Here is a 27,298-nt window from a genome sequence, read left to right on the forward strand (position 1 = left end):
AGAATAAACTGCCTTCAATAACGCTGATGTGCTGCTCCTTAATAAAACATAAGAATTCATTCAGGAATGTATTAATTGCTTATTTATTTATTTGTATTTAAATTTAGATACATTATTTTTTATTATAATAAGTTATAATCTGAGGTATATCAATCAAGTATTAACATTATTTTCAGTAATTGAAAATAAGGTGTAAAATTATATTTCAAAAGAAGACATGGTTTGTTCATTGTAATTAACAGTAATTTGTGTCTTGATTTTCATCTTAACAATATGTTCAAGTTCAATGTTATTCATTTATGTATTAATATTAGTTTTGAAAATCCATTAAAACACATCAGATTGACACAATGAAAAATATCCAGCTGGACTCCACAGAGTCAGACAGTGTAACTACACATCACTGCAATACTGGGCTTTGCTGTTTGCTGGACTTCTTTTTTAATATGTTGTCCAGTGGATCATAAATAAATCAATCTCAATATGCATACAGTTTAATTGTTTTAAAAAATAAACCTCATTCTGTTTGTATATAGAATGTGTTGCTGATGAAGTGGAATCATTAAAAGAGTAAAATGAAAAAAAAAATAATACAATTTGAAGTTAAATATGCAATTTATTTATTTATATACATTTACTGAAAGAGAAGTAAAATGTTTGGTTTACTTTATTTTCAGCTTGTATTTAAGTATCAGAAAATGAACAATGTTCACCTGCAGTCCTGCTGAGGGAGGTTTTTGTACGGGTGTGTAGCACTGTGTGAACACATATCTACTGCTGGGGATGTGTAAACTCTGACAGTAGTAATCTCCTGCATCTTCAGCCTGGACTCCACTGATGGTCAGAGTGAAGTCAGTCCCAGATCCACTGCCACTGAAACGAGTTGGGATCCCAGACTGAAGGGTACTTGCAGCATAGATCAGGAGTTTGGGAGCTTCTCCAGGTTTCTGTTGGTACCAGGCTAGGTACTTGTTATAGTACACCGCGCTGCTGACTTTACAGCTCAGAGCGACTGTGTCTCCTGGGAGAACAGATTTCACTGCTGGAGTCTGAATCACAGTATACTGTCCACTGGATTCTGAAAATAATAAATAATAACATAGAAAATTAGAATAAATTAGTGAATTAAATAATGAAAACGCATTACATTTCAGCACATTTTCATTTCATCTTTTTAATTTCCCTGTTTTACTTTGTATTAAGAATTGTCCCAGAAACAGATATTTCTTTAAACATGTTTTTCTAAATGATTCTTACCCTGAGTGCAGATGACAAGTGCCCAGATGAAGATGCTGATAAAAGTCATTGTTGTTGTGGATTCTGTTGCCATGAAGGGCAGCTCTCAATCATGAAGTGTTAAACTCACAGGGCTATAAACACTCCCAGAGCACTGAAGCATGTGCTGCCAATGCAAAGTGTCTTTTCTATGCAAATTGTCTTCCTTGGCACAGCAGCCACTTCTAGCCAAGCAGTGCTCTTAAGTTTAAACTCTTCTAACTGATGCAGTTTATTTGCCACTCGGAAAACAAATAGCTCATAGTTTTGTTTGTGTTGAGTTTGTACAAACACAGCTATTTCTCTCTCTTCTCCCTTCTCTCAAACAATTCATCTTAGCCACGGCTGTGATTATGTATCTTTGTTGCACAGTATGAATAATTATTAATTGTAAAATATTAAAATCAGACCTGCAGGTTAACAGATCCATCATAAACTTTGTGAAATCAAATCCATTCAAGAAGCGAACATTTTGATTTTGCACATTGCTAATATTGAGGGAAAAGTTTCCAGTTTTTTTCCTGTGGACACCCTGGACTGTCTCTGAGGACCCCAGGTTAAGAACCACTGCTCTGGATTAAAGAGCATCATTTTATTACTCTCTCTCTCCCTCTTGTGGTCACAGAGTGTAGTGCAGTCTGTGCTGATGGTCTGTGGAATTGCAGTAAAATCTTTTCCCATGCTGTTGTTTTTAGATGACTGGGTGTGAGGAGCCTTGTGTTAACAATGGGAGAACTGGGTGGTAACTGCTGCCTATTTCAATTGTCTTTTTAGTGTGTTATTACATTATTCATCCCCATGTTCTCTCTGGCTTTCAATGCTCTTCAAGCCTGCTATCTGTTATTAATTGTTGTCTAAATTGCTATTTCAGGTTTTTCACTCCATCTTATTCGTATAATTATGTATGACACACGCATCCACAATGTTTAGAAATCACATCCTCGCCTTGTATTTAATGTAATATGCTTGTATTTAATGTATTTGCATTGTTTTTTACTGTTTGTATTTAATGTACTATGCCCTGTATTTCACTTTATTTAATGTTTTAAGCATTGTTCCTCACTGTCTTGAAAAGCGCTTTGTGATGGTGGTCCACTATGAAAGGCGCTCTATAAAATAAACATTGATTGATTGATTGAATGATTGATTATGAAGAGCAGTGGTGCTCTGGCTCCCTCTTGTGGTCAGTGTTAATATCTGCAGTCTGTGCTGCTTGTCAGGTCTCTGTTTGATGTTTCTGACACGTCTCCAGGGTCCTGCTTCATCTGATTGCCACTCTAAAACTGCAGTGTCCTGTGCAGTGTCCAATCCCACATGTCATTTAGAAACAGTGAGACACTGATCCAGTGTGGGGAGTGGCAGTGCTCTGATAAAGGCTTGTGTGCCACTGGGCTCTGTTCAACAGGGCTGCTGTGGATTCTACAGGAGAGAGGGGGGCAGAGAGAAGCAGACAGCAGGAATACACACAGGCTCCTTCTTACTGCACTGGGGAGGGGCTGGAGGAGAGAAGGGGTTGGGGCAGTCTGGGGTGTTAGTGGTGCTCTGGCTCCCTCTTGTGGTCACTATTAATATCTGCACTGTGTCTCTCGGAGGTCACATTAATGAGTGCACTTCATTCACTTGAACACAGAGCAGCTCCTGTGTTAGCTGTCACTGAATCTCTTTATTCCATGATTTGCTGTATTGAGCTGGAGGCTCAGAGAGTGTTTCCTCTTTCCTATCAGCTGTGTGTTTTGTGTTTAAACCTCAGAGCACTCTGGATATTTACTGACACCCTCCTCCCCTTTCCCAACTTGCTTTTTGCTCTTTCTTTTTGCATTATGAATCTATAGAGTCCTTTTATGTAACTGTAACACCCGCTAGGCAGGGCTTACGCAGAATTGAAATACATAATCACATTTGGAGTCGGTCTACACCAGATTAGTGCGTAAGACACTGGACAAATAAAACAGTGACAGGTTATTTTATTCTGAAAGCAAATCAAGGATGGGATCAGAAACACGGCCTCTTCCAATTAAAAAATAATCTTTTATTTTATTGCAGATAAAAAGAAATGGAATGTTAGCAGCAGATTAATACACAGCAGGAAACGTTCAGCACCAGAAGCACACTAAAGTGCGCGGTGCAATAAATACCTGTGAAAAATGATTGATTTAACATTGCAATCATTACAAATAAATACAAATATAAACAACGACCGCTCTGAAAACAGCACACAACACAAAACACAGCAGTGCACGCAGGCAGGGGATGTCGGAGAGCTGCATGCATCATTTTCTGCTGCTGATCAATCTGTAACCCCATTCAACATCATCTCCTGCTTTACCAGACAAGGAGCAGACAAAAGCCTCACAAGACTTGACTCGCTCCTTGCTTACAGTATATCACTCTGTTACCCCAGTCTGTTCGTTGACTGACAATGTCCTGTATGGTTGACAATGAAGTCAGAATGGTTTCTTCCTCTTTCAATGCGATGCATTGGTTGTATCAGCCTGTGAAAGCATGCATTCCACACAGAGCTTCACACTGATAGTGCCAAGTCCTTGCACATACAGCAGCTTCCACAGCTAAACATCTGGCTGTGTTCCTGTCAATGCCACACTTTATAGCAGGAAAACAAAACTGGTTAATTCACCATTGTGATATTTCAAACATTCTACATTTATTTAAAAACAGAGACCAAAACTTCAGACAACGGACGTGTTTCGACTCCAAAGAGCCGTCCTCAGTGTTTAAAAGAAACAAAGCAAACCCAGCCCTTAATATCGTTATTACCAATTAGTGAACATGATTAATCACAGGTTTGTTAAGCAGACAATTCATTATCACAGACATACACTTCATCAAGTAAAGTTTTCAATCAGATATCCCAACATCAATGATTGGCAAATAAGTTACAATTTGTAACCCAAACAAACCTTAATAGTTATTAATCAATTGATGAAGATGATTAGATACAGGGATTGTTAAACAGCCAGCTCATTAACACAAACATACACTTAATGAAGTGAAATTACAATGAATTATCTAACCATCAACGATCTGCAAATTGAAACAAGAAACAAACCCCACCCTTAATATAGTTCTTTAAATTGCACAATGTTGAATTAACAATGTGTTTGTGTGTGTACTCCATGTTTTCACACTATCAACACTTTTCTGAGCATCAACGCACCAAATACAAATTAATGAAATGCTTGAACTTTCAGCGCGAGGTTTAAATTTTGTAGCATTACTGATACACTTTATAGAAATAGATTTTTATTCATATTTATTTCACTATATTTATTTATTTTATAGTTTCAATTAGAAATATATTAAATTGCTTTGAAGACATGTAAAGAAATAAAAAAATATATATATATGTTAATATTGAAATACGTTAATATGTGTTTTAATCCATAGATAGTTTTAAAACTTGTAACGCAATAGAAATATGTTGGATTGTAATATGCTATGTATGTATGTATGTATGCATGTATATATTTATTGATTTCCTTTAAGAGGAGTAACGTGTCTGATTTAGTTTATTTTCAGTTTGTATTTAAGTATCAGAAAATTAACAATGTTCACCCTTATCTTTTCCTTACTGTAGATAAATCAATAATTATATTTTCATTTTCATTTGAAACTAAATTATGAAATATAAATCCAATGTCAGCCCTTCAGCCTCTACAATGTATTAGAATACATGAATAATCAAGATATTTATCAGATTGATCTTGTCTTTTATTTTGAGCCCTTGTTATTGAGCTCAGTGTGTTTGTGTGCAGTTGAGCTCCTCCACAGGCCGGGTCCCGTTTCATTGCCTTCACCCTCAGCACCTGCAGTAGGTCCCAGCTGCAGCAGTGCAGTCGCTGTGCAGTCCTGCTGAGAGAGGTTTTTGTACGGGTGTGTAGCACTGTGTGAACACATCTTTACTGTTGAGGTAATGGTAACTCTGACAGTAGTAATCTCCTGCATCTTCAGCCTGGACTCCACTGATGGTGAGAGTGAAGTCAGTCCCAGATCCACTGCCACTGAAACGAGTTGGGATCCCAGACTGAAGGGTACTTGCAGCATAGATCAGGAGTTTGGGAGCTTCTCCAGGATTCTGTTGGTACCAGGCTAGGCGGTTATTACTATACACAGCGCTGCTGACTTTACAGCTCAGAGCGACTGTGTCTCCTGGGAGAACAGTCTGAGTCACAGTAATCTGTCCACTGGATTCTGTAAATAATAAATAATAATATAGAAAATTAGAATAAATGAGTGAATTAAATAATGAAAATGCATTACATTTCTGCACGTTTTCATTTCATCTTTTTAATTTCCCTGTTTTACTTATAAATTAAGAATTGTCCCGCAAATAGATTTTTTTTAATGTGTTTTTCTAAATGATTCTTACCCTGAGTGCAGATGACAAGTGCCCAGATGAAGATGCTGATAAAAGTCATTGTTGTTGTGGATTCTGTTGCCATGAAGGGCAGCTCTCAATCATGAAGTGTTAAACTCACAGGGCTATAAACACTCCCAGAGCACTGAAGCATGTGCTGCCAATGCAAAGTGTCTTTTCTATGCAAATTGTCTTCCTTGGCACAGCAGCCACTTCTACACAAGCAGTGCTTTTAAGTTTAAACTCATTTTCAGCTGATGCAGTTTCTTTGCCATTCAGGAAAAAACAACTAAAAAAAAGTTTTATCTTGCAAGCCAAATGGAAAAAAACATAGCTCATAGTTTTCTTTGTGTTGAGTTTGTACAAACACAGCTATTTCTCTCTGTTCTCCCTTCTCTCAAACAATTCATCTTAGCCACAGCTGTGATTATGTAGCTTTGTTACACAGTATAAATAATTATTAATTGTAAAATATTAAAATCAGAGCTGCAGGTTAACAGATCCATCATAAACTTTGTGAAATCAAATCCGTTCAAGAAGCAAAAATTTAGATTTTGCACATTGCTAATGTTGAGTGAAAAGTTTCCAGTTTTTTCCTGTGGACCCCCTGGACTGTTTCTGAGGACCCCAGGTTAAGAACCACTGCTCAGGATTAAAGAGCATCATTTTATTACTCTCTCTCTCTCCCTCTTGTGGTCACAGAGTGTAGTGCAGTCTGTGCTGCTTGCTGTGGAATTGCTGTATCAATCCATCAATCAATCTTTATTTGATATAGCACACTTCACAATACATCGTCTCAAGGCAGTGTGTAACAAAGTGTAACAAAACAGTCATTTTTGTTTAGTAATAAATAAGTAAATGAATAAATAAATAAAAACAGGCAATAATCATACAGGCAATAACAGATAATAAAAATATTCAATATAGAGATAAATTAAAATGCAGTACATTACAGGCAGTAATTAATATTAAGATGTGAATGATAGATTATAAAAGTGTGTCTTTAATCGGGTTTTATAAACTGCAACAGTTGGTGCCTCCCTTATAGAAACAGGCTATCGATTCCATAGTTCGGGGGCCCTAAAACCAAATGCTCTAGCACCTGCATTCTTTTAAAAATCTGAGGATCAGTCCTGGGATCGCAGTGGTCATCTAGATATATATGGTATCAAAATATCATTTAGATAGGAGGGAGCCAAACCGTTTAATGCTTTGTAAGTAATAAGCATGACCTTAAAATCCCCCTTGACCCTTACAGGAAGCCAGTGCAGGGCTGCCAATACCGGTGTAATGTGGTCATGTCTTTTACTTCCTGTTCAAACCCTGGCAGCAGCGTTTTGCACAAGCTGCAGTCGGGATAACACAGACCTGGGAATACCAGAGGAAAAAGCATTGCAATAATCTAGTCTGGATGTTATGAAAGCATGCATCACCCTCTCTGCATCTTCCATGGAAAGAAAGCGCCTTAGCTTAGCAATATTTCTCAAATGAAAAAAGGACACTTCAGTTCATTTTTCTAATATGAGGTTCGAATGAGAGAGATGGGTGAAAAGTTACACCCAGCTCAGCCAATTGTGCGCTGCCCTGACGGGGAGGGCTCGAGTCGGCTGGGTAATCCTTGTCTCACCGCACACCAGAGCCTCCTGTGGGTGGCCGGGCGCCTGCGAGCCATCTGTGCTTCACCGGACTGCGTTGTCCTCCGACGCGATAGGTCTGCTTGCTTAGCTGTGGGCTTGCAGTGTGAAAAATAGAGGTCAGCTTGACAGAGCATGAGTCACTGCGGGGGTTGCAGCGGTGAGACAGGGGCTTCAAAAAACAAAGGATATTCCAGATATGGAGAAAAATGGGAGTAAAAATAATTGGCCAGATTTCTCACTTCAGATCTCAACTTAAATGGAAAGCTGTCAAGAGGAAAAACATCTGAATTTGTATTGTTTAATTGATTTTTTGATCCCAATAACATTACCACTGTTTTATCAGAGTTCAACAACAGATATTTCCTTGACATCCATTGCCCAATGTCGGCAAGATAGATAGTAAGGATATTTGCAATTGAGGTGTCACCTTGTTTAAGGAATGAATATAATTGAGTATCATCTGAATAGCAATGAAAATTGATGCCATGCTACAGATAACATCACGCAAAACTGTAACCTCTATGCTGACACACAGTGATGTGAGTCTGCAGGAATAACTGAGGTGTGGGACAGACAGCTTACAGCAAATCTCAGAGAGGAGAGCAAGGGGAGAATCATTGTGTTTAAAATGCTGGCCTGCTAAAGAGACATTTTAACATTCTTTAATATTCATTGGCAGGGGTGGAAGTTGCAGATGTTGAGATATTAGAGTCAGTGTTTCCCAGCATGCATCACTGTGAGCAGCTCCTTCCTCCAGACACAGACCACACTGTAGTGTTTAGATGACTGGGTGTGAGGAGCCTTGTGTTAACAATGGGAGAACTGGGCTGAATGGGGAAGAAACTGTTGCCTATTTCAATTGTCTTATTACTGTGTTATTACTTTATGGACAGCAGTGGTGCTCTGGCTCCCTCTTGTGGTCAGTGTGAATGATGGCAATGTGTGCAGCTTGGCATGGCACTGATGCCTGTTTCCAGGCTATACGAACACAGAGAGGGATTCAATCAAACACTAAGTTCACAGTTTAATAGAAGGGTGGATTAGTTCTATTTGTATATGTGTTCTAAGTGCTGCACTTCTGTTTCAATAAGTGTCACAGACAGTTCTATGAGATCTGAGCTGTGAACACAGGTGGGACTTGATAGGGTTGGGTGACTCACAGTACAGTTAGATTATCCTTCCTGTAGTTTTATGTTTAGCCTCTCAGTGCTTTCCTGCTCTCTAGGAGGGGCATTAGAAATCTGCCTGTTCAGAATGAACTGGCCCATAAGTGTTGAGACATGTGTGCCAGGGAGCTGCTGCACACATAAGGAATGAAGGAGACCAGGTGGGTAAAAAGGATGACACAGGAGGCAAGACAATGAAGAATAAACTGCCTTCAATAACGCTGATGTGCTGCTCCTTAATAAAACATAAGAATTCATTCAGGAATGTATTAATTGCTTATTTATTTATTTGTATTTAAATTTAGATACATTATTTTTTATTATAATAAGTTATAATCTGAGGTATATCAATCAAGTATTAACATTATTTTCAGTAATTGAAAATAAGGTGTAAAATTATATTTCAAAAGAAGACATGGTTTGTTCATTGTAATTAACAGTAATTTGTGTCTTGATTTTCATCTTAACAATATGTTCAAGTTCAATGTTATTCATTTATGTATTAATATTAGTTTTGAAAATCCATTAAAACACATCAGATTGACACAATGAAAAATATCCAGCTGGACTCCACAGAGTCAGACAGTGTAACTACACATCACTGCAATACTGGGCTTTGCTGTTTGCTGGACTTCTTTTTTAATATGTTGTCCAGTGGATGATAAATAAATCAATCTCAATATGCATACAGTTTAATTGTTTTAAAAAATAAACCTCATTCTGTTTGTATATAGAATGTGTTGCTGATGAAGTGGAATCATTAAAAGAGTAAAATGAAAAAAAAAATAATACAATTTGAAGTTAAATATGCAATTTATTTATTTATATACATTTACTGAAAGAGAAGTAAAATGTTTGGTTTACTTTATTTTCAGCTTGTATTTAAGTATCAGAAAATGAACAATGTTCACCTGCAGTCCTGCTGAGGGAGGTTTTTGTACGGGTGTGTAGCACTGTGTGAACACATATCTACTGCTGGGGATGTGTAAACTCTGACAGTAGTAATCTCCTGCATCTTCAGCCTGGACTCCACTGATGGTCAGCATGAAGTTTGTTCTTGACCTGCTGTCAGTGAATGGAGCTGGAGCTCCAGAGACTCGGCTATTCAGTGAAGAGAAGAGGAGTTTAGGAGCTCCTCCGGGTTTCTGCAGATACCAGGCTAGACTGCTGGTAAAACCAGAGCTACTGGATCTGCAGTTCAGAGTGACACTCCCTCCTATAGAGACAGACTCCACTGTGGGACTCTGAGTCAGGTCAATCTGACTGCTGGATTCTGAAAATAAAAACACAGAACATCAACCCACCGAGTCAACAGCCTCGTCCATCAACTGCATTCCACTGTGTGCTGAGGAAGCACTGATATTAATAATAATTCATAATAATGAGGATTTCTTACCATGAGCAAAGAGTGCCAGTGTGTAGAGGAGGAGCCCCAGTGAAGCCATGTTCTCTGTGTGTCTCAGTGACTGTGAAAGGGCTGAACTGTCAGCTTTAAAAACCCTGAGCAATGGAGCAGTGCAGTTATTCTAGTTGTTGTGTATAGCAGTGAGGCAGGCACAGGTATGCAAAGCACCTTCCTTTATACAAATCCTGTCCCAGGCAGTTAGATGAGATCTGAGCCATGAGCACCAGCGGGGCTTCATAGGGTTGGGCCACTTTTACTGTTTTCTTCTATTTTTACCCCAGTCAAAGCTCTCAGTATATCACTGCTGTCTAATCTGTGTGTCTGTCTAAACTGACAATAATGTTTGTGTTTGTGTCATTATTTCAATCCTATTGAGAATTAAAGGGTATGTAGTGCCCTACCCCTAACCCTAGTGTTATACCTTCCCATGTGTTGCTGCTGCTGTACAAGTAATGGACCTGTCATTTTTCTTTTCATTGTTCTCATTTTGACAGCTTCTTACTCTTCTAAATGGAACATCTACTTCACTGTCTTTCACAGGCCTTTCCAAGATGTACCTTGAACTGCTACGAGTGCGTTTTCATGATTTCAATCATGCTAATATTTAACAAGCCAGGGGAAAAGGTAGAAAACTCATGTATTGATTTCTTTATTGATTGATTGATTGATGTGTGTGAAAGGGCGCACTCAGTGACTGATCACACTCCATTGCCATGGCAATCCCAGCTCACTGAGAAACACATGGCTCTTGTATTGACATGTTGTTTTGAGAAAGATTGGAACAAACCAGCTTTCTTTCATTTGGAATGAGACTGAAATAGTGGGGAGTCTGTGATGAAGGGAATTCAAGTGAATATTATGAATGTGTTCAAAATATACATGACATGTGACAGTGATATGAATGAAGAATTGTACATTTCAGTAAATCCATTTTTATTTGTATTCACATTTCACCTATTATATACACACACATAATCAGTGATCAGAATATTCTCTCGTCTAAAACGGCATCAATGTCAATGTCTTAACTGTCAAGAGGATGTATGCGGCCTCGTAAGATATGCTGACGCCGAAAAACTCTGTTAAAATCAGCATGAAAGAGAAGCAACAACAGCTGCCGAGCCGTCTGGAAATGTGATTCTACGAATAGATTACACCCACTCAAAGGTATGGATACATTTTAAACAACAACTAAGCCTTGTGTTAGAACTATCTGACCTGGTGCAACTAGTGTCAATGTAGTAATGTGTCAAATTAAAGTTAGTAAGACTTACGCTATAACTAAGCTAAGTAAGAACTTACACACAGCTGGTGCAACCCAGCCCAGGATTCATGGACATCTTCATATGAGAATCAGATATGAAAAACATGAGTTACATTTTTACAATTCTTGGAATAACTCAATGATGTTTCAGAATTTAAAATAGATGTTATCATCACTACATTAATAGATGACCCTGTAGTCACAACAAAATCAGTTTGTTTAAATAGACTAATATTGAATCCATACCTACATGTAACTGTGTGTTGTTATTGAGTTCATTGTGTTTGTGTGCAGTTGAGCTCCTCCACAGGCCGGGTCCCGTTTCATTGCCTTCACCCTCAGCACCTGCAGTGCAGTCCTGCTGAGGGAGGTTTTTGTACGAGTGTGTAGCACTGTGTGAACACATAGCCACTGTGGTAACTCTGACAGTAGTAATATGCTGCATCTTCAGCCTGGACTCCACTGATGGTCAGAGTGAAGTCAGTCCCAGATCCACTGCCACTGAAACGAGTTGGGATCCCAGACTGAAGGGTACTTGCATAATAGATCAGGAGTTTGGGAGCTTCTCCAGGTTTCTGTTGGTACCATGCTAGGTAGTTGTTATTAGCCACTGCGCTGCTGACTTTACAGCTCAGAGCGACTGTGTCTCCTGGGAGAACAGATTTCACTGCTGGAGTCTGAGTCACAGTATACTGTCCACTGGATTCTGAAAATAATAGATAATAACATAAACAATTATAGAACATTATTGATTTAAACAACAAAAACACATCACATTTCAAGCCATTGTTATTTTTTCATTTGACCATTTTACTTTTAAAAGTTATGTATTAAGAATTGTCCCAGAAACAGATATTTTTTTAACTTATATTTTCTAAATGATTCTTACCCTGAGTGCAGATGACAAGTGCCCAGATGAAGATGCTGATAAAAGTCATTGTTGTTGTGGATTCTGTTGCCATGAAGGGCAGTTCTCAATCATGAAGTGTTAAACTCACAGGGCTATAAACACTCCCAGAGCACTGAAGCATGTGCTGCCAATGCAAAGTGTCTTTTCTATGCAAATTGTCTTCCTTGGCACAGCAGCCACTTCTAGCCAAGCAGTGCTCTTAAGTTTAAACTCATTTTCAGCTGACACAGTTTCTTTGCCACTCGGAAATAAACAGAAAAAAAGTTTTATCTTGCAAACAAATAGAAAAAATAGCTTATAGATTTCTTTGTGTTGAGTTTGTACAAACACAGCTATTTCTCTCTCTTCTCCCTTCTCTCAAACAATTAATCTTAGCCACAGCTGTGATTATGTAGCTTTGTTACACAGTATAAATAATTATTAATTGTAAAATATTAAAATCAGACCTGCACGTTAACAGATCCATCATAAACTTTGTGAAATCAAATCCATTCAAGAAGCAAACATTTTGATTTTGCACATTGCTAATGTTGAGTGAAAAGTTTCCAGTTTTTTCCTGTGGACCCCCTGGACTGTCTCTGAGGACCCCAGGTTAAGAACCACTGCTCTGGATTAAAGAGCATCGTTTTATTACTCTCTCTCTCCCTCTTGTGGTCACTGAGTGTAGTGCAGTTTGTGTTGTTTGGTGTTTTCTCATTTTAAGGTTGTGGAGAGATATTCTCATGCCATAAGAGACAGGCTCGGCTGACTCAACTTACCGTGAATATTTTCAAAGAGCAAAGATCTGAAAAAATTCCCCTAAAAGATGTATTGCCATCTTCATGAATTCAGCGTTTTAATTGGCTGGGAGACTCTAATTGATTTATATTGTCCTTTGAGCCACTTTGTGTGATTCAATGACCTAATACAAGTTTAGTCACCCCAGCAAGTTAAAGCAGTTGCTTCCAGATTGTTTTATTACATGCACTCCTTTTCCAGTCGGCTCCATAGCGTGGAACACTCCCTGTTTTTCACAGAACAGGACAGGTATAGAAGCCTCTAACCTGTTGTTAAGAGTGTCATTATGCACATTTGCTTGCAGTTTAAACAATGGCTCCCAGGAAACCTGTCCCTGGAAGATGAACGGATGTGGTTTCAGCACCTGTTACATAGGATAGCTCCAGCCATAATACATTGAAACCGCACACCAGCGACCCCTGTGGTCTGGCCGGACGCCTGCTAATAAGCTCATTTGTAAAAGTTAGCAAAGAATTGTACTGATATAAAAAAGCTAAATTTGAACTCCTAGCTGGAGCAATGAGAGAGGGCGAGAGGGCGGTGCAGAGAAGGAGGGGGAGACGCTGCTAGGCAACCGGCTCGTGAACATTCCACTCAGCTGAGCAGAGACCGTTAGGATTTAAAAATGCGAACGTTCCGAGCGGCGTTAGGCGCTTCGTTAAATTAGCACACCTTTGCTGGCATTTATTATTATTATTTATTTCTTAGAATTGTTACAAGATATCACATTATACATTATACAGATATCACATTATTTTTACATACAATTACCCATTTATACAGTTGGGTTTTTACTGGAGCAATCTAGGTAAAGTATCTTGCTCAAGGGTACAACAGCAGTATCCCCCACTGGGGATTGAACCCACAACCCTCTGGTCAAGAGTCCAGAGCCCTAACCACTACTCCACACTGCTGCCCCGAATGCCATTTGAATATAACTATATTTTAAATACTCAAATAGGACTGTATTAAAAAAAAACTATGTTTTTCAAAGTATACGTTATGTGGAATATTAAAATGTACTTGGCTTGATTCATGCCAAAGCTGCCCGATTCCAGCCTTGCTGAAGCTCCCCCAGATCATCACCGGTCCTCCACCACATTTCCCCACGGGTGCGAGACACTGGCTTGTAGGCCTCTCCAGGTCTCCGTCTAACCATTAGACAACCAGGTGTTGGGAAAAACTGAAAATTGGACTAATCTGGGGTGCTTCAGCAAGGCTGGAATCGGGCAGATTTGTCTTTGTGAAGGACGCATGAATCAAGCCAAGTACAAGGTTGTCCTGGAAGAAAACTTGCTTCCTTCTGCTCTGACAATATCAATGTGAAAGACTGGTGGAGAGCATGCCAAGACACATGAAAGCTGTGCTTGAAAATCAGGGTTATTCCACCAAATATTGATTTCTGAACTCTTCCTAAGTTTAAACATTAGTATTGTGTTGTTTAAAAATGAATACAAACTTATTTTCTTTGCATTATTTGGGGTCTGACAACACTGCATCTTTTTTGTTATTTTGACCAGTTGTCATTTTCTGCAAATAAATGCTCTAAATGACAATATTTTTATTTGAAATTTAGGAGAAATGTTGTCAGTAGTTTATAGAATAAAACAAAAATGTTCATTTTACCCAAACACGTACCTATAAATAGTAAAACCAGAGAAACTGATAATTTTGCAGTGGTCTCTTAATTTTTTCCAGACCTGTATATATATATATATATAATGTAATCCACGGGATTTCCACAACGCGATGGTTTATCATATTTTGCCAAGGATAATATTAAATATAATATTTTTAATAATATCATAAAGATAAAGTCGTATACAGTTTGAACACATTAGAAGCTGTTCAAGGACGCACATTTTAATGACTAGTCTATTTGAAAACATTCTTGTGAAAAAAAAACAGCTAAAAACCATTATTTGATTTTCCTGTCTTTATTTTTAACAAAGACAATGACCTTTGCAGAAAGCGTTAGTGTTCTGGTCAGCGAGAAGTACTGAATAACTGTTTGCACTGTTCCGTGTTTGTTTTCAGCTCATTGAAAGATGACATTCTACAATGACATTTATCCACTTTACCCTCAACAAAAGACACCCTTCATCTTCAACTTCAGCCAGCTCATACTCATTCTGGTGTTTTTAGTCCTTGCTTGCAGTTTCCTTGTTATACTAACAGTCATTTCTAATGAGAAAATACTGTTTCCAGCTAAACCGACACATGCACCAAAATGTGTGTGTAACATAGATTATTCTGCTCCAGTTTCGGACGGCAAATGCATGTAATGAACTTCTCTTCCACTAGGCGATGCTTAAAACACAAGAATCCACTGTTATTTAATATTAATAACCCGCTTTCCAAACACTCCACACTTAAACTAGATAATATATCCTATCTTAAAGAAACTTTCTTTTGTAATACATATCATATACCACGATGCTAACAAATTTAAAACTCCTTTTTATTTTTTATTTACCATTTATAAAATGTCACAAACCACTCAGACTGTGTTTTCTTCCTCCACCCTCAAAAGAGGGCAGAACGGTCATCAATGATCAAGAACAGCTACAGTGAAGCAGCACTCAAGACCTGCTTCCCGCTCAGAAGAAAACACTATAACTCCTCATCATGGTTAGCGAGACAAGACACTTTAGCAACACATTTCACTAGAAACAAACTATAGAAATGATCCCTGAAAGTATCATCTTAACAAATACAGGGGAAAACAACTTCCCTACTCCCGGCATATATCACTGCAGTGATGGTGTCTGATTCAGGGTCCTTTCTAGTATAACACTTGTTCATAGTAATGTTAATAATTGCCAATGTGTTTCAAACACAAAATTCACATAATGAAATAGCCACTCATAAGTATAATGTAAAAAAGAGAAGATAAGTAATACCCAGGGTGCACCTCTCTATGAATAATTTAAAGAAACAACCAATCACCAATCTCTCTAGGCGGGGGAGGTTTCAGTCCCCGCCCACCTGCATAGTATTCAGGAGGAGGAAGGCTCTGGTCATTTCAAGGGTTTTGCTGCAAATGTGTTTCTTACCCTTTAAGTGCCGTTGTCCTAATCTGAGGCTACTTTGTCATTTTTGGCGCATTTTTAACTGTCATCTTATTTGAATGTTCTTTTAACTCTATTGTTATGATAACTTACTCTAATTGTGTTAACCATAACAGTTAAGTCTAGATGTAACGTATCAGATTACATAAACACACCTTGTGTTCAGATTTTTTTTTTTTTAAATGTATGCGTCCTCTATGGGTAGAGGCAGATAAGCTGCGTACCTGCTGTTTCTACACATTAACATTTACGAAATACACACACTAAATTGAAATGTAAAATTTTAGAAAATCTACTTTGCCAACAGAAGAAAAACAAGCTAGCAGAGAATGGTTTCAATCCATCGACCTCTGGGTTATGGGTCCAGCACGCTTCCGCTGCGCCACTCTGCTATGCCACTCTGCTACAGCTGTTGCAGTTCAGATGATCCGTTTTCTCCCAAATGCGGTATACAAAGTATGCAACCTGCCCACTGATCACAAGCAGTTTTATCCCCCAGTTTCGGCTGCCAATTCCAATATTCAGTTTGTAAAGCATCTTAAATCGTGGAAAGCGCTCTTTGTTTAAAATTACACTGAAGACTTATTTTGTTCGACCAGGCTAATAATTGCAACACCAACGTCTGCTGTTCAACTAAACACAACACTCTCCAGTCTTCTGCAATCTGCTCATCACTACATGGCCACACCCTTAGCCCCAGCGATCAAATCTTCATTTACCACTGGATGGAAAACATTTACAACTTTCTGCACTCAAATCAAAATACATCCCATTCCAATTTAATGAACAGCGGATTGTAGCCTCCATCACCCATGCAAGGGATTCTCTTCTCTTAGCCCCCACTACCATTAAAGCCTACATCTCTGGAATTCAGTATTTCTGCCGCCTCATCTCCGTCCCTTCTCCAACACTCCTATCCATCCCATCAGTTTGCTGACACTCAGAGAGATCCTCAAGTGATTGAATTTGCAAATGGCAGACTACATTGCCGAGACAATCTGAATTGCTCATATCAAGCTGCGATGTAGCCTATGAGAATCACGAGCATGATTCAAGGGGAATTAGCTCAAATGGTAGAGCGCTCGCTTCGCATGCGAGAAGTAGCGGGATCGATGCCCGCATTCTCCAAATAGTTTTAATATATCTGCGTATTTAGTCCCAACGCATTATGGAGATAATTACAAAGTGTGACAATTCTTTTTAACAGAGTTGCCTGCCCTACATGTGTATTTTAAAGCAAAGTCTCCTAATTTGTAATATTCCCCAGGCTGACAAACTGCAGTGCGTCCTCCATCGTATGCCTTCCGAGAAGCGGAGATTTTTTTATATTTTTTGTAGCAATGAAAGAATTTGTCTTATTTGGGAATAAATATAAATGGCTTGGTTTGCTTGCATTGGTTTGAATACATGTAATTGTGATTATAGACTTTTCTGCCCAGTGTTGCTTTCTTCTTAGATGTGGTCTCAGTGTCTGCTGAGCAGGATGGTCTCTGTGGCGCAATCGGTTAGCGCGTTCAGCTGTTATCCGAAAGGTTGGTGGTTCAAGCTCACCCACGGACGGTGCTTTATGCATTTCTTAATCACATTAGAAAATGGCACTTTGCTATGTTATTATTTCCTCCAATTACACTGAAGAAGAAAATGTGTTCTGTTTTTTAGTTAAAAATAATATAAAACAAAAAAATTCTTGCTGTTTGCCGAAACCCGGGATCGAACCAGGGACCTTTAGATCTTCAGTCTAACGCTCTCCCAGCTGAGCTATTTCGGCTTGACAAGCCTCCTTTCTCGAGATAACATTCTTTTTTAGAAAAGTTGTAATATAATTAAGTACATTTCTAAACAATCCGCTAGTAACACAAATAATTTCAAAGAGCTATAATTTATTTCAACTCTTATGAAAGACAAGTATCCTTGCGCATTACATCATCCCTTGATTGCGAAATGTAATATTAATTAATTGTGTATTTGTAATTAAGAAATGCAGCTACCTTATAATTATTTATGAAAGATTATAAAAATCAAACACTGCTACCAACTCCTGTGTGGAATTTCAGAGAAAATTGTGATAATAATTTAGAAGCTTTATTCCTACATTTTTAATGGTAATACTGACAATCCTTTATCAAGTTCACTGTACCTGTGTATTTGCATGGTCCAGTGTAAGAAGGTATGATTTTTCTGGAGTTCTTGGTTGCTCAGTTCAGCACCAGTCATCAGAGCTGAAAAACAACAGCAATAGGTACCTGGTATGGTAACTGGACCACATATCATTTATATCAACTGACTGTTTTCCTCCAAATGTGTCAGTATTTGATATGTTATGATAGTTACAATGAAAGGGACTAACCCCCCTTGGGATTCAACCCACAACCCTCCGGTCAGGAGTCCAGAGCCCTAACTACTACTCCACACTGCTGCCACACTATTAGAGTCAGTGTTTCCTAGCATGCATCACAGTGAGCAGCTCCTTCCTCCAGACAGACCACACTAGTGTTTAGATGACTGTGTGTGAGGAGCCTTGTGTTAACAATGGGAGAACTGGGGAGGTAACTGCTGCCTATTTCAATTGTCGTATTACTGTGTTATTACATTATGGAGAGCAGTGGTGCTCTGGCTCCCTCTTGTGGTCAGTATTAATACCTGCAGTGTCTCTCTTGCAGATCAAATGAATGGAAGCTATAGTGCTGCTGACAGTAGTAATCTCCTGCATCTTCAGCCTGGACTCCACTGATGGTCAGCATAAAGTTTGTTCTTGAGCTGCTGTCAGTGAATGGAGCTGGAGCTCCAGAGACTCGGCTATACAGTAAAGAGAAGAGGAGTTTAGGAGCTCCTCCAGGTTTCTGCAGATACCAGGCTAGACTGCTGGTAAAACCAGAGCTACTGGATCTGCAGTTCAGAGTGACACTCCCTCCTATAGAGACAGACTCCACTGTGGGACTCTGAGTCAGGACAATCTGACCGCTGGATTCTGAAAATAAAAACACAGAACATCAACCCACCGAGTCAACAGCCTCGTCCATTAACTGCATTCCACTGTGTGCTGAGGAAGTGCTGATATTAATAATAAATCATAATAATGAGGATTTCTTACCATGAGCAAAGAGTGCCAGTGTGCAGAGGAGGAGCCCCAGTGAAGCCATGTTCTCTGTGTGTCTCAGTGACTGTGAAAGGGCTGAACTGTCAGCTTTAAAAACCCTGAGCAATGGAGCAGTGCAGTTATTCTAGCTGTTGTGTAGAGCAGTGAGGCAGGCACAGGTATGCAAAGCACCTTCCTTTATACAAATCCTGTCCCAGGCAGTTAGATGAGATCTGAGCCGTGAGCACCAGTGGGGCTTCATAGGGTTGGGCCACTTTTACTGTTTTCTTCTATTTTTACCCCAGTCAAAGCTCTCAGTATATCACTGCTGTCTAATCTGTGTGTCTGTCTAAACTGATAATAATGTTTGTGTTTGTGTCATTATTTCAATCCTATTGAGAATTAAAGGGTATGTAGTGCCCTACCCCTAACCCTAGTGTTATACCTTCCCATGTGTTGCTGCTGCTGTACACGTAATGGACCTGTCATTTTTCTTTTCATTGTTCTCATTTTGACAGCTTCTTACTCTTTTAAATGGAACATCTACTTCACTGTCTTTCACAGGCCTTTCCAAGATGTACCTTGAACTGCTACGAGTGCATTGATTTCTTTATTGATTGATTGATTGATGTGTGTGAAAGGGCGCACACAGTGACTGATCACACTCCATTGCCATGGCAATCCCAGAGAAACACATGGCTCTTGTATTGACATGTTGTTTGGAAAAAGATTGGAACAAACCAGCTTTCTTTAATTTGGAATGAGACTGAATTAGTGGGGAGTCTGTGATGTAGGGAATTCAAGTGAATATTATTAATGTGTTATAAATATACATGACATGTGACAGTGATATGAATGAAGAATTGTACATTTCAGTAAATACATTTTTATTTGTATTCACATTTCACCTATTATATACACACACATAATCAGTGATAAGAATATTCTCTCATCTAAAACGGCATCCATGTCAATATCTTAACTGTCAAGTGGATGTATGCGGCCTCGCAAGATATGCTGATGCCGAAAAACTCTGTTAAAATCAGCATGAAAGAGAAGCAGTAACAGCTGCCGAGCCGTCTGGAAATGTGATTCTACGAATAGATTACACCCACTCAAAGGTATGGATACATTTTAAACAACAACTAAGCCTTGTGTTAGATCTATCTGACCTGCTGCAACTAGTGTCAATGTAGTCATGTGTCAAATTAAAGTTAGTAAGTCTTACACTATAACTAAGCTGAGTAAGAACTTACACACAGCTGGTGCAACCCAGCCCAGGATTCATGGACATCTTCATATGAGAATCAGATATGAAAAACATGAGTTACATTTTTACAATTCTTGGAATAACTGAATGATGTTTCAGAATTTAGATTAGATGTTATCAATACTACATTACTAGATGACCCTGTAGTCACAACAAAATCAGTTTGTTTAAATAGACTAATATTGAATCCATACCTACATGTAACTGTGTGTTGTTATTGAGCTCAGTGTGTTTGTGTGCAGTTGATCTCCTCCACAGGTCGGGTCCCATTTCATTGCCTTCACCCTCAGCACCTGCAGTAGGTCCCAGCTGCAGCAGTGCAGTCGCTGTGCAGTCCAGCTGAGGGAGGTTTTTGTACGGGTGTGTAGCACTGTGTGAACACAACTCTTCTGCTGGGGTAGTGTACACTCTGACAGTAGTAATCTCCTTCATCTTCAGCCTGGACTCCACTGATGGTCAGAGTGAAGTCAGTCCCAGATCCACTGCCACTGAAACGAGTTGGGATCCCAGACTGAAGGGTACTTGCAGTATAGATCAGGAGTTTGGGAGCTTCTCCAGGTTTCTGTTGATACCAGGCTAGTTCATCGTTACCATATACTGCGCTGCTGACTTTACAGCTCAGAGTGACTGTGTCTCCTGGGAGAACAGATTTCACTGCTGGAGTCTGAGTCACAGTATACTGTCCACTGGATTCTGAAAATAATAAAATAGAAAATGATTGAAATAAATGATTAAATCACATTAAATTTGAAGCCTTTCTTGGAGTTTACCTGTTTTACTTTTAATACTTGTATATTATGATTTGTCCCACAAATAGTTTTTTGAATGTGTTTTTCTAAATGATTCTTACCCTGAGTGCAGATGACAAGTGCCCAGATGAAGATGCTGATAAAAGTCATTGTTGTTGTGGATTCTGTTGCCATGAAGGGCAGCTCTCAATCATGAAGTATTAAACTCATAGAGTTATAAACACTCCCAGAGCACTGAAGCATGTGCTGCCAATGCAAAGTGTCTTTTCTATGCAAATTGTCTTCCTTGGCACAGCAGCCACTTGTAGCCAAGCAGTGCTCTTAAGTTTAAACTAATTTTCAGCTGATGCAGTTTCTTTGCCATTCAGGAAAAAAACAACTAAAAAAAAGTTTTATCTTGCAAGCCAAATGGAAAAAAACATAGCTTATAGTTTTCTTTGTGTTGAGTTTGTACAAACACAGCTATTTCTCTCTCTTCTCCCTTCTCTCAAACAATTCATCTTAGCCACAGCTGTGATTATGTAGCTTTGTTACACAGTATAAATAATTATTAATTGTAAAATATTAAAATCAGAGCTGTAGGTTAACAGATCCATCATAAACTTTGTGAAATCAAATACATTCAAGAAGCAAACATTTTGATTTTGCACCCCAGGTTAAGAACCACTGCTCTGGATTAAAGAGCATCATATTATTACTTTCTCTCTCCCTCTTGTGGTCACACAGTGCAGTGCAGTCTGTGCTGCTAAAGAATACCATAAGATGCTGAGCTGTCTCAACTTACTGTGAATATTTAAAAAAGTAAAGAACATGAAAAAATCCTCTAAAAGATGTATTGCATTCTGTGTTTTAATTGGCTGAATCAGCCCTGTTTTTCTTTTATCTAGATTAAAGTTACAAAATGCTTCCAATACCTGCAGCAGAAAGAATGCGTGCATATCATGCAAGGATGTGAGAAGAGAAAAGAGTAGGGATGAAACAGAGGAACAGAGAGCAGCAGAAAGCATGCAAGTGGAGTATAGGGAGGAAGAAAAGGGAAACAGAAAAGAGCAAAGAAACAATGAGAAAGTATAGGAGAAATCTTTCAAAATGACATCAACCAGAACCACAACTTAATGAGAATCATTTGACAAACTCACCGTCAAAAGTTCTCTTCTCAGCTCAGTCACTAGGGAAGGCAGTAAGTGGAGTAAACCGGGCACTTCCAAAGAGCCCCAGGAAGAAAAGTGTCGTGGGAAAGAAACTGGCAACTCAATTTGGTTTGGCTCTGGTAGATAAGCACGCTTCCACACAAAGAGCTGAAGTTAGTGAAACAGAATGTCAGGTTTGTGCATTCTATGAGATTGATTGTGTGTCCCGTCAGCTGCCTGGATGAAAAGACTGCATCACTATCAGAAGAGAGGATGCACAAAAAAAGAATGCACAAAAAAGTGCTTCTGATGACGGTTCTTGAAGCTCACCGCCTCTTCAAGAATGAATATCCTGATGGAAAAATCAGAACATCAAAAAAAGTCTGCAGCATTGCGCCCTGTGCACGTTCAACCTGTCTGTCTGTCGTTACCATGAGAACACAGAGATGCTACTAGATGGTTTGAAAAAGGTTTGCCAAAATATCCCCAATGGAAATCTCCTGGTCATTGGGTCACATTGCAACTGGCAGATGAAATGCTGCCTTGGCCAGTGTGACACATGCCAAGACCTTGCTAGTTCTATCAATCATGTAATACAAGGCAATGATAATGAAGATACAATTGTACACTACTACCAATAGATGGCTAACAATAAAAAGGAACTGCTTGAGTCAACATTACACGATGCCAAGGAGGAGCTCAAACCCAGCGCACCATTCTGCGGCGCCACAGTTTTATTGCTAAGGTGCAACTTCACCAAATCAAGACACTGAAGATTAATTGAAATGAATGTGAAGCTATACTTCAGGAAGATTTCTCAGAACACTTCCCTATAAAGCAGCAAGCTGAAATAATGTGAGCTCCCTGGATCACAGAAGGAGTGCCTCTGTTTCCAGCAGTTCTCACAGCTCAGTCTGTTAGTACTTCTTATGTTGTGCTCAGTGATGAACGGCAACATGACACATTTGCAGTTGTTTGCTACAATCGGACTATTCTTGATGAAGCCTCAACTTCAGCCAACATCTCTAACTTGCACATCTTTTGTGATGGTGCTGCGAGCCAATTTAAAAACAGATTCATCTTGTGCACCCTTACCATGCCGAGCAATGTACACTGTAGTCTGCATCGAGCTGATTGGAGCTTTTTTGCCACAGCACACGGCAAAGGGCCAGTTGCTGGAGTTGCAGGTAAAGTAAAGCGTGCAGTTTGGAGGCACATTCTGCAAAAGCATGCTGTTATCAACACAGCAGAAGAATTTGCTAAGGTGGCAAAAGAAGCATGCCCAAATGTGAGCATCATTTATATTACAAAGCATGTGGTAAAGAAGGCACAAGATGAATGGGCAAACAGGTGGGAACAGAACTGTCCAAAGAAAACCCCAAACACGCACAGCATTCACTATGCTAGAACGCTTAGCAACACTGAACTTGAACTCAGCACAGTAGGTCCATTTGTGGAAGAAATTCAGCCTGACTGGAAAGTGGTCAGTGTGTTTGGCATTGTGAATCAAGCAACAGCTATGGTAAAGTATCCATTCAAAAGCATTGAATTGTCAGTAAATGAGTACTGCATTGTTATGTATGAAGGCAAGTGTTCCCCTGGCATAGCTGAAGAAACCATACTGGCCCTGCCAGAGGAGCTCCTCAGTGTTTTGCATCCATGCAAAGGGGGCTGGAAGTGGCCGACACAAAAGGATGTAACGTGGTACCTTGCTTCATCTGTTCTCAAAAGGATTGATGCTCCAGTACCTGTGAATACCCGGGGAGTATATGCCTTTCAAGAAAACATTACAAACTCTGCAGACACTTCACTGTGTGAGCGCTTCAGCTTGCGCTGTGTTCACATCCATGCATTTTTCACAGTGGTTACGTCAGTTACAGGACCTGGTTATGTCAGGCACGTCATGTTTGGGGTTCTAGTAGAGGGTATAATAGGAGTGGTGTCAATTGTTTCCTTACATTTGAGGACCAGACACTGTTCATTATTTTGTGCAATTCAACATGTGTAATTGCCTCTTTATTTCAGAAGACTTATTTTGTTAATGTCAATTTTATGATATGTTAGTTGCCAAATAAAATGTTTCTGTTTTAATAAAACTATTTACTGATCATTTCTAATTTCATATTCACTTGAATATATGCGCGCTAGGATTTTCCATGGGTAAAACTACAGTAGTTTGGCCAATCTCACTTTAGGTAGTACTGTCTGAGATCAAGAAACATCCATTTTCTGCTCTAAGTTACGTCAGTTACACTTTGCCCATCTAAGCCACGGTGCCCCGCGTCACTTCAAACCTGCGGCAGAGGCTTTCAGCATGGTAATATATTTCCCATACCATGCACCACTCCAAAATGAACTACGGGACATTTCTGCAAATGAAACAAAACATGCATTTCCCAACTCAGACATGGAAATCTGCATTCATTTCACTTGTTCGATCGCACGCTTCAGTTCCACAAAAATTAATGGCAAATTCACTTTATTTATTTATTTATTTTTTATTCGGATCGCTGGATTCAGAGTTCAGAGTGCTAACATGTACACCATGGAACTGAAGGTGAAGGTTCTGTCACTCCCCCTACTCCATGGTATCAAATGTCCCTACTGATGACCCTTCGAGCATCCAGCCTTAACCATGTCTCATTGCACACAACCCTCAACATTTCAACATCAGCTTGGAAGTTTGACAGAATCTCAGAGCTGTAAAATGTCATACCTTATTAATTCTGTATTGATGGTACAGACATTTGATGGGTGCAGGTTTGTTGTCAAAAGCAGAGCACTGTTGGTGTTTGGTTATGTCTGTGTTTTAATTTGGAAGCCTCGTGTTTGTGCTTGTGTCTGTGTCTGTGTAAATGTGTGCATACGAATGAATTGGAAACAATGTCATGTTTTCTTGTTTGAAATGAGCTAGCCAAAAAGAGGCAGCTTTATTTTCCACCATGCTGCATTTACGAGTGTACTTATTAACAAACATTTCTATGTTGTGGGTAACTATTCAACACTAGTTGGTGTGTTCCTTGCTTTGATTAACAAAAGCTCTATTTCATAATCCCATGATTAGTACTCACTTTAACTTAAGAAAAGCCTTCAGTAGGCCTACGCAATTCTGGTGTAATAACCTGTCATATTACTGGAATCAAAGGGAAACTAATATATGAGATATTAGAGACAGTGTTTCCCAGCATGCATCACTGTGAGCAGCTCCTTCCGCCAGACACAGACCACACTGTAGTGTTTAGATTACTGGGTGTGAGGAGCATTGTGTTAACAATGGGAGAACTGGGCTGACCGGGGAGGTAACTGCTGCCTATTTCAATTGTCTTATTACTGTGTTATAACATTATGGACAGCAGTGGTGCTCTGGCTCCCTCTTGTGGTCAGTGTGAATGATGGCAGTGTGTGCAGCTTGGCAGGGCACTGATGCCTGTTTCCAGGCTATACAAACACAGAGAGGGATTCAATCAAACACTAAGTTCACAGTTTAATAGAAGAGTGGATTAGTTCTATTTGTATATGTGTTCTATGCACTGCACTTCTGTTTCAATAAGTGTCACAGACAGTTCTATGAAATCTGAGCTGTGAACACAGGTGGGACTTGATAGGGTTGGGTGACTCACAGTACAGTTAGATTATCCTTCCTGTAGTTTTATGTTTAGCCTCTCAGTGCTTTCCTGCTCTCTAGGAGGGGCAGTATTAGAAATCTGCCTGTTCAGAATGAACTGGCCCATAAGTGTTGAGACATGTGTGCCAGGGAGCTGCTGCACACATAAGGAATGAAGGAGACCAGGTGGGTAACAAGGATGACACAGGAGGCAAGACAATGAAGAATAAACTGCCTTCAATAACGCTGATGTGCTGCTCCTTAATAAAAAATAAGAATTCACTCAGAAATGTATGAATTCCTCATTTATTTATTTTTATTTCAATTTAGATACATTATATTTTATTATAATAAGTTATAATCTGAGGTATATCAATCTTGTATTAATATTTTTTTCAGTAATTAAAAATAAAGTGTAAAATTCTATTTCAAAAGAAGACATGGTTTCTTCATTGTAATTAACCTCTTACGCCCTCTAGTCCCGCGGGCAGAACACGGAACTGCACGTAAATATTATATTTCATAACTCATTTTTAATATTATTACAAAAGCAAAAGAGAAAAAAAGCTAACTCGATATCAAAATCGTTGTTTTTCTACCGTCAAACAGCGAAGGAATTTTTCGAATCCGTCATTTCACCGCTGAGATATTCCATTCACAATGTGTCTAGTACCCCCATGCATTCAAAACAAAAGCAATCGACTAGCTTGCGTTTTGCTGCTCTGGTCTTACAACCTTGGTGACGGTGAAATCTCCCTGATCACGTTGTAGGGGAGATCACAAGCTTTCCATTCATACCTTTACCTTGTTTGTAGCCCAATCCATCACAGAGTAATCGATGTGCAAACAAACACGCCCACCTCTTGAATGAGATAAGGGGAAAAAAAAGCCTTTCAAAGGCAAATGCATGTGGCAATGGCTAGCCTGTGAGGTGCCAGAACATCCCTTTTAGAACTTAGTATATCAATTGACATAAAGATTTACACAATGTTTATTTTTGGAGAGGTTTGGGGACCCTTGGGCTTAGCTTTGTAAAAACTCCTGTAGAATTTGATCCCTTTGTTCAAACAGTTCCAAATTTTTACCCAGTATATTAGACATGTTGGTGAAGCACTGGAAAAAAAATCTGGCTCTTTTCATATGCTACAAGTTGAAAAAATGACTATAGAACATAAAAAAATGAACAGTGTTTGTTGTTTTTTTATGTATTTTTTCTGGATATCTCCGTCCAGTGTGGTACTGAGTAAGACTTTTATCACACCTGAGGTTTTGGTCTTGATGCCCAAAGGGTTACCTTGAATTCAAGTCCTGAACCATGCCTGTGCTGTCTATACTTTGGAAGATATTGTGATTTATTTAAGGGCACAGTACCCCAGGCGGAAATTGTCTGTGAGGGGCTGGGGTTTTGACAAGTTAACAGTAATTTGTGTCTTGATTTTCATCTTAACAATATGTTATAATTCGATGTTATCCATTTATGTATTAATATTAGTTTTCAAAATACATTAAAACACATCAGATTGACACAATGAAAATATCCAGCTGGACTCCACAGAGTCAGAAAGTGTAAATACACATCATTGCAATAC

General features: G+C 39.1%; 2 non-coding genes and 2 gene segments (V, D, J or C); all 4 read right to left on the bottom strand.

The window, feature by feature from the left end:
• Nucleotides 1–645: 645 nt before the first annotated feature.
• LOC131703218 (Ig kappa chain V region K29-213-like) lies at nucleotides 646–1,351 on the bottom strand. The segment is given in 2 exon segments: nucleotides 646–1,078; nucleotides 1,258–1,351. Coding segments are annotated over 2 exon segments (489 nt in total).
• Nucleotides 1,352–9,707: 8,356 nt separating this feature from the next.
• LOC131703063 (Ig kappa chain V region K29-213-like) lies at nucleotides 9,708–12,081 on the bottom strand. The segment is given in 3 exon segments: nucleotides 9,708–9,726; nucleotides 11,516–11,828; nucleotides 12,012–12,081. Coding segments are annotated over 3 exon segments (381 nt in total).
• A 3,223-nt stretch (nucleotides 12,082–15,304) lies between these two features.
• LOC131703618 (small nucleolar RNA U3) lies at nucleotides 15,305–15,517 on the bottom strand. The gene has a single exon (XR_009310052.1). It is a non-coding gene; the product is annotated as a small nucleolar RNA U3 (small nucleolar RNA).
• Nucleotides 15,518–17,575: 2,058 nt separating this feature from the next.
• trnaf-gaa (transfer RNA phenylalanine (anticodon GAA)) lies at nucleotides 17,576–17,648 on the bottom strand. The gene has a single exon. It is a non-coding gene; the product is annotated as a tRNA-Phe (tRNA).
• Between the last annotated feature and the right edge of the window lie 9,650 nt (nucleotides 17,649–27,298).

The sequence above is a fragment of the Acipenser ruthenus genome, chromosome 32 (assembly GCF_902713425.1).
Source record: "Acipenser ruthenus chromosome 32, fAciRut3.2 maternal haplotype, whole genome shotgun sequence".
Classification (NCBI taxonomy): Eukaryota; Metazoa; Chordata; class Actinopteri; order Acipenseriformes; family Acipenseridae; genus Acipenser; species Acipenser ruthenus.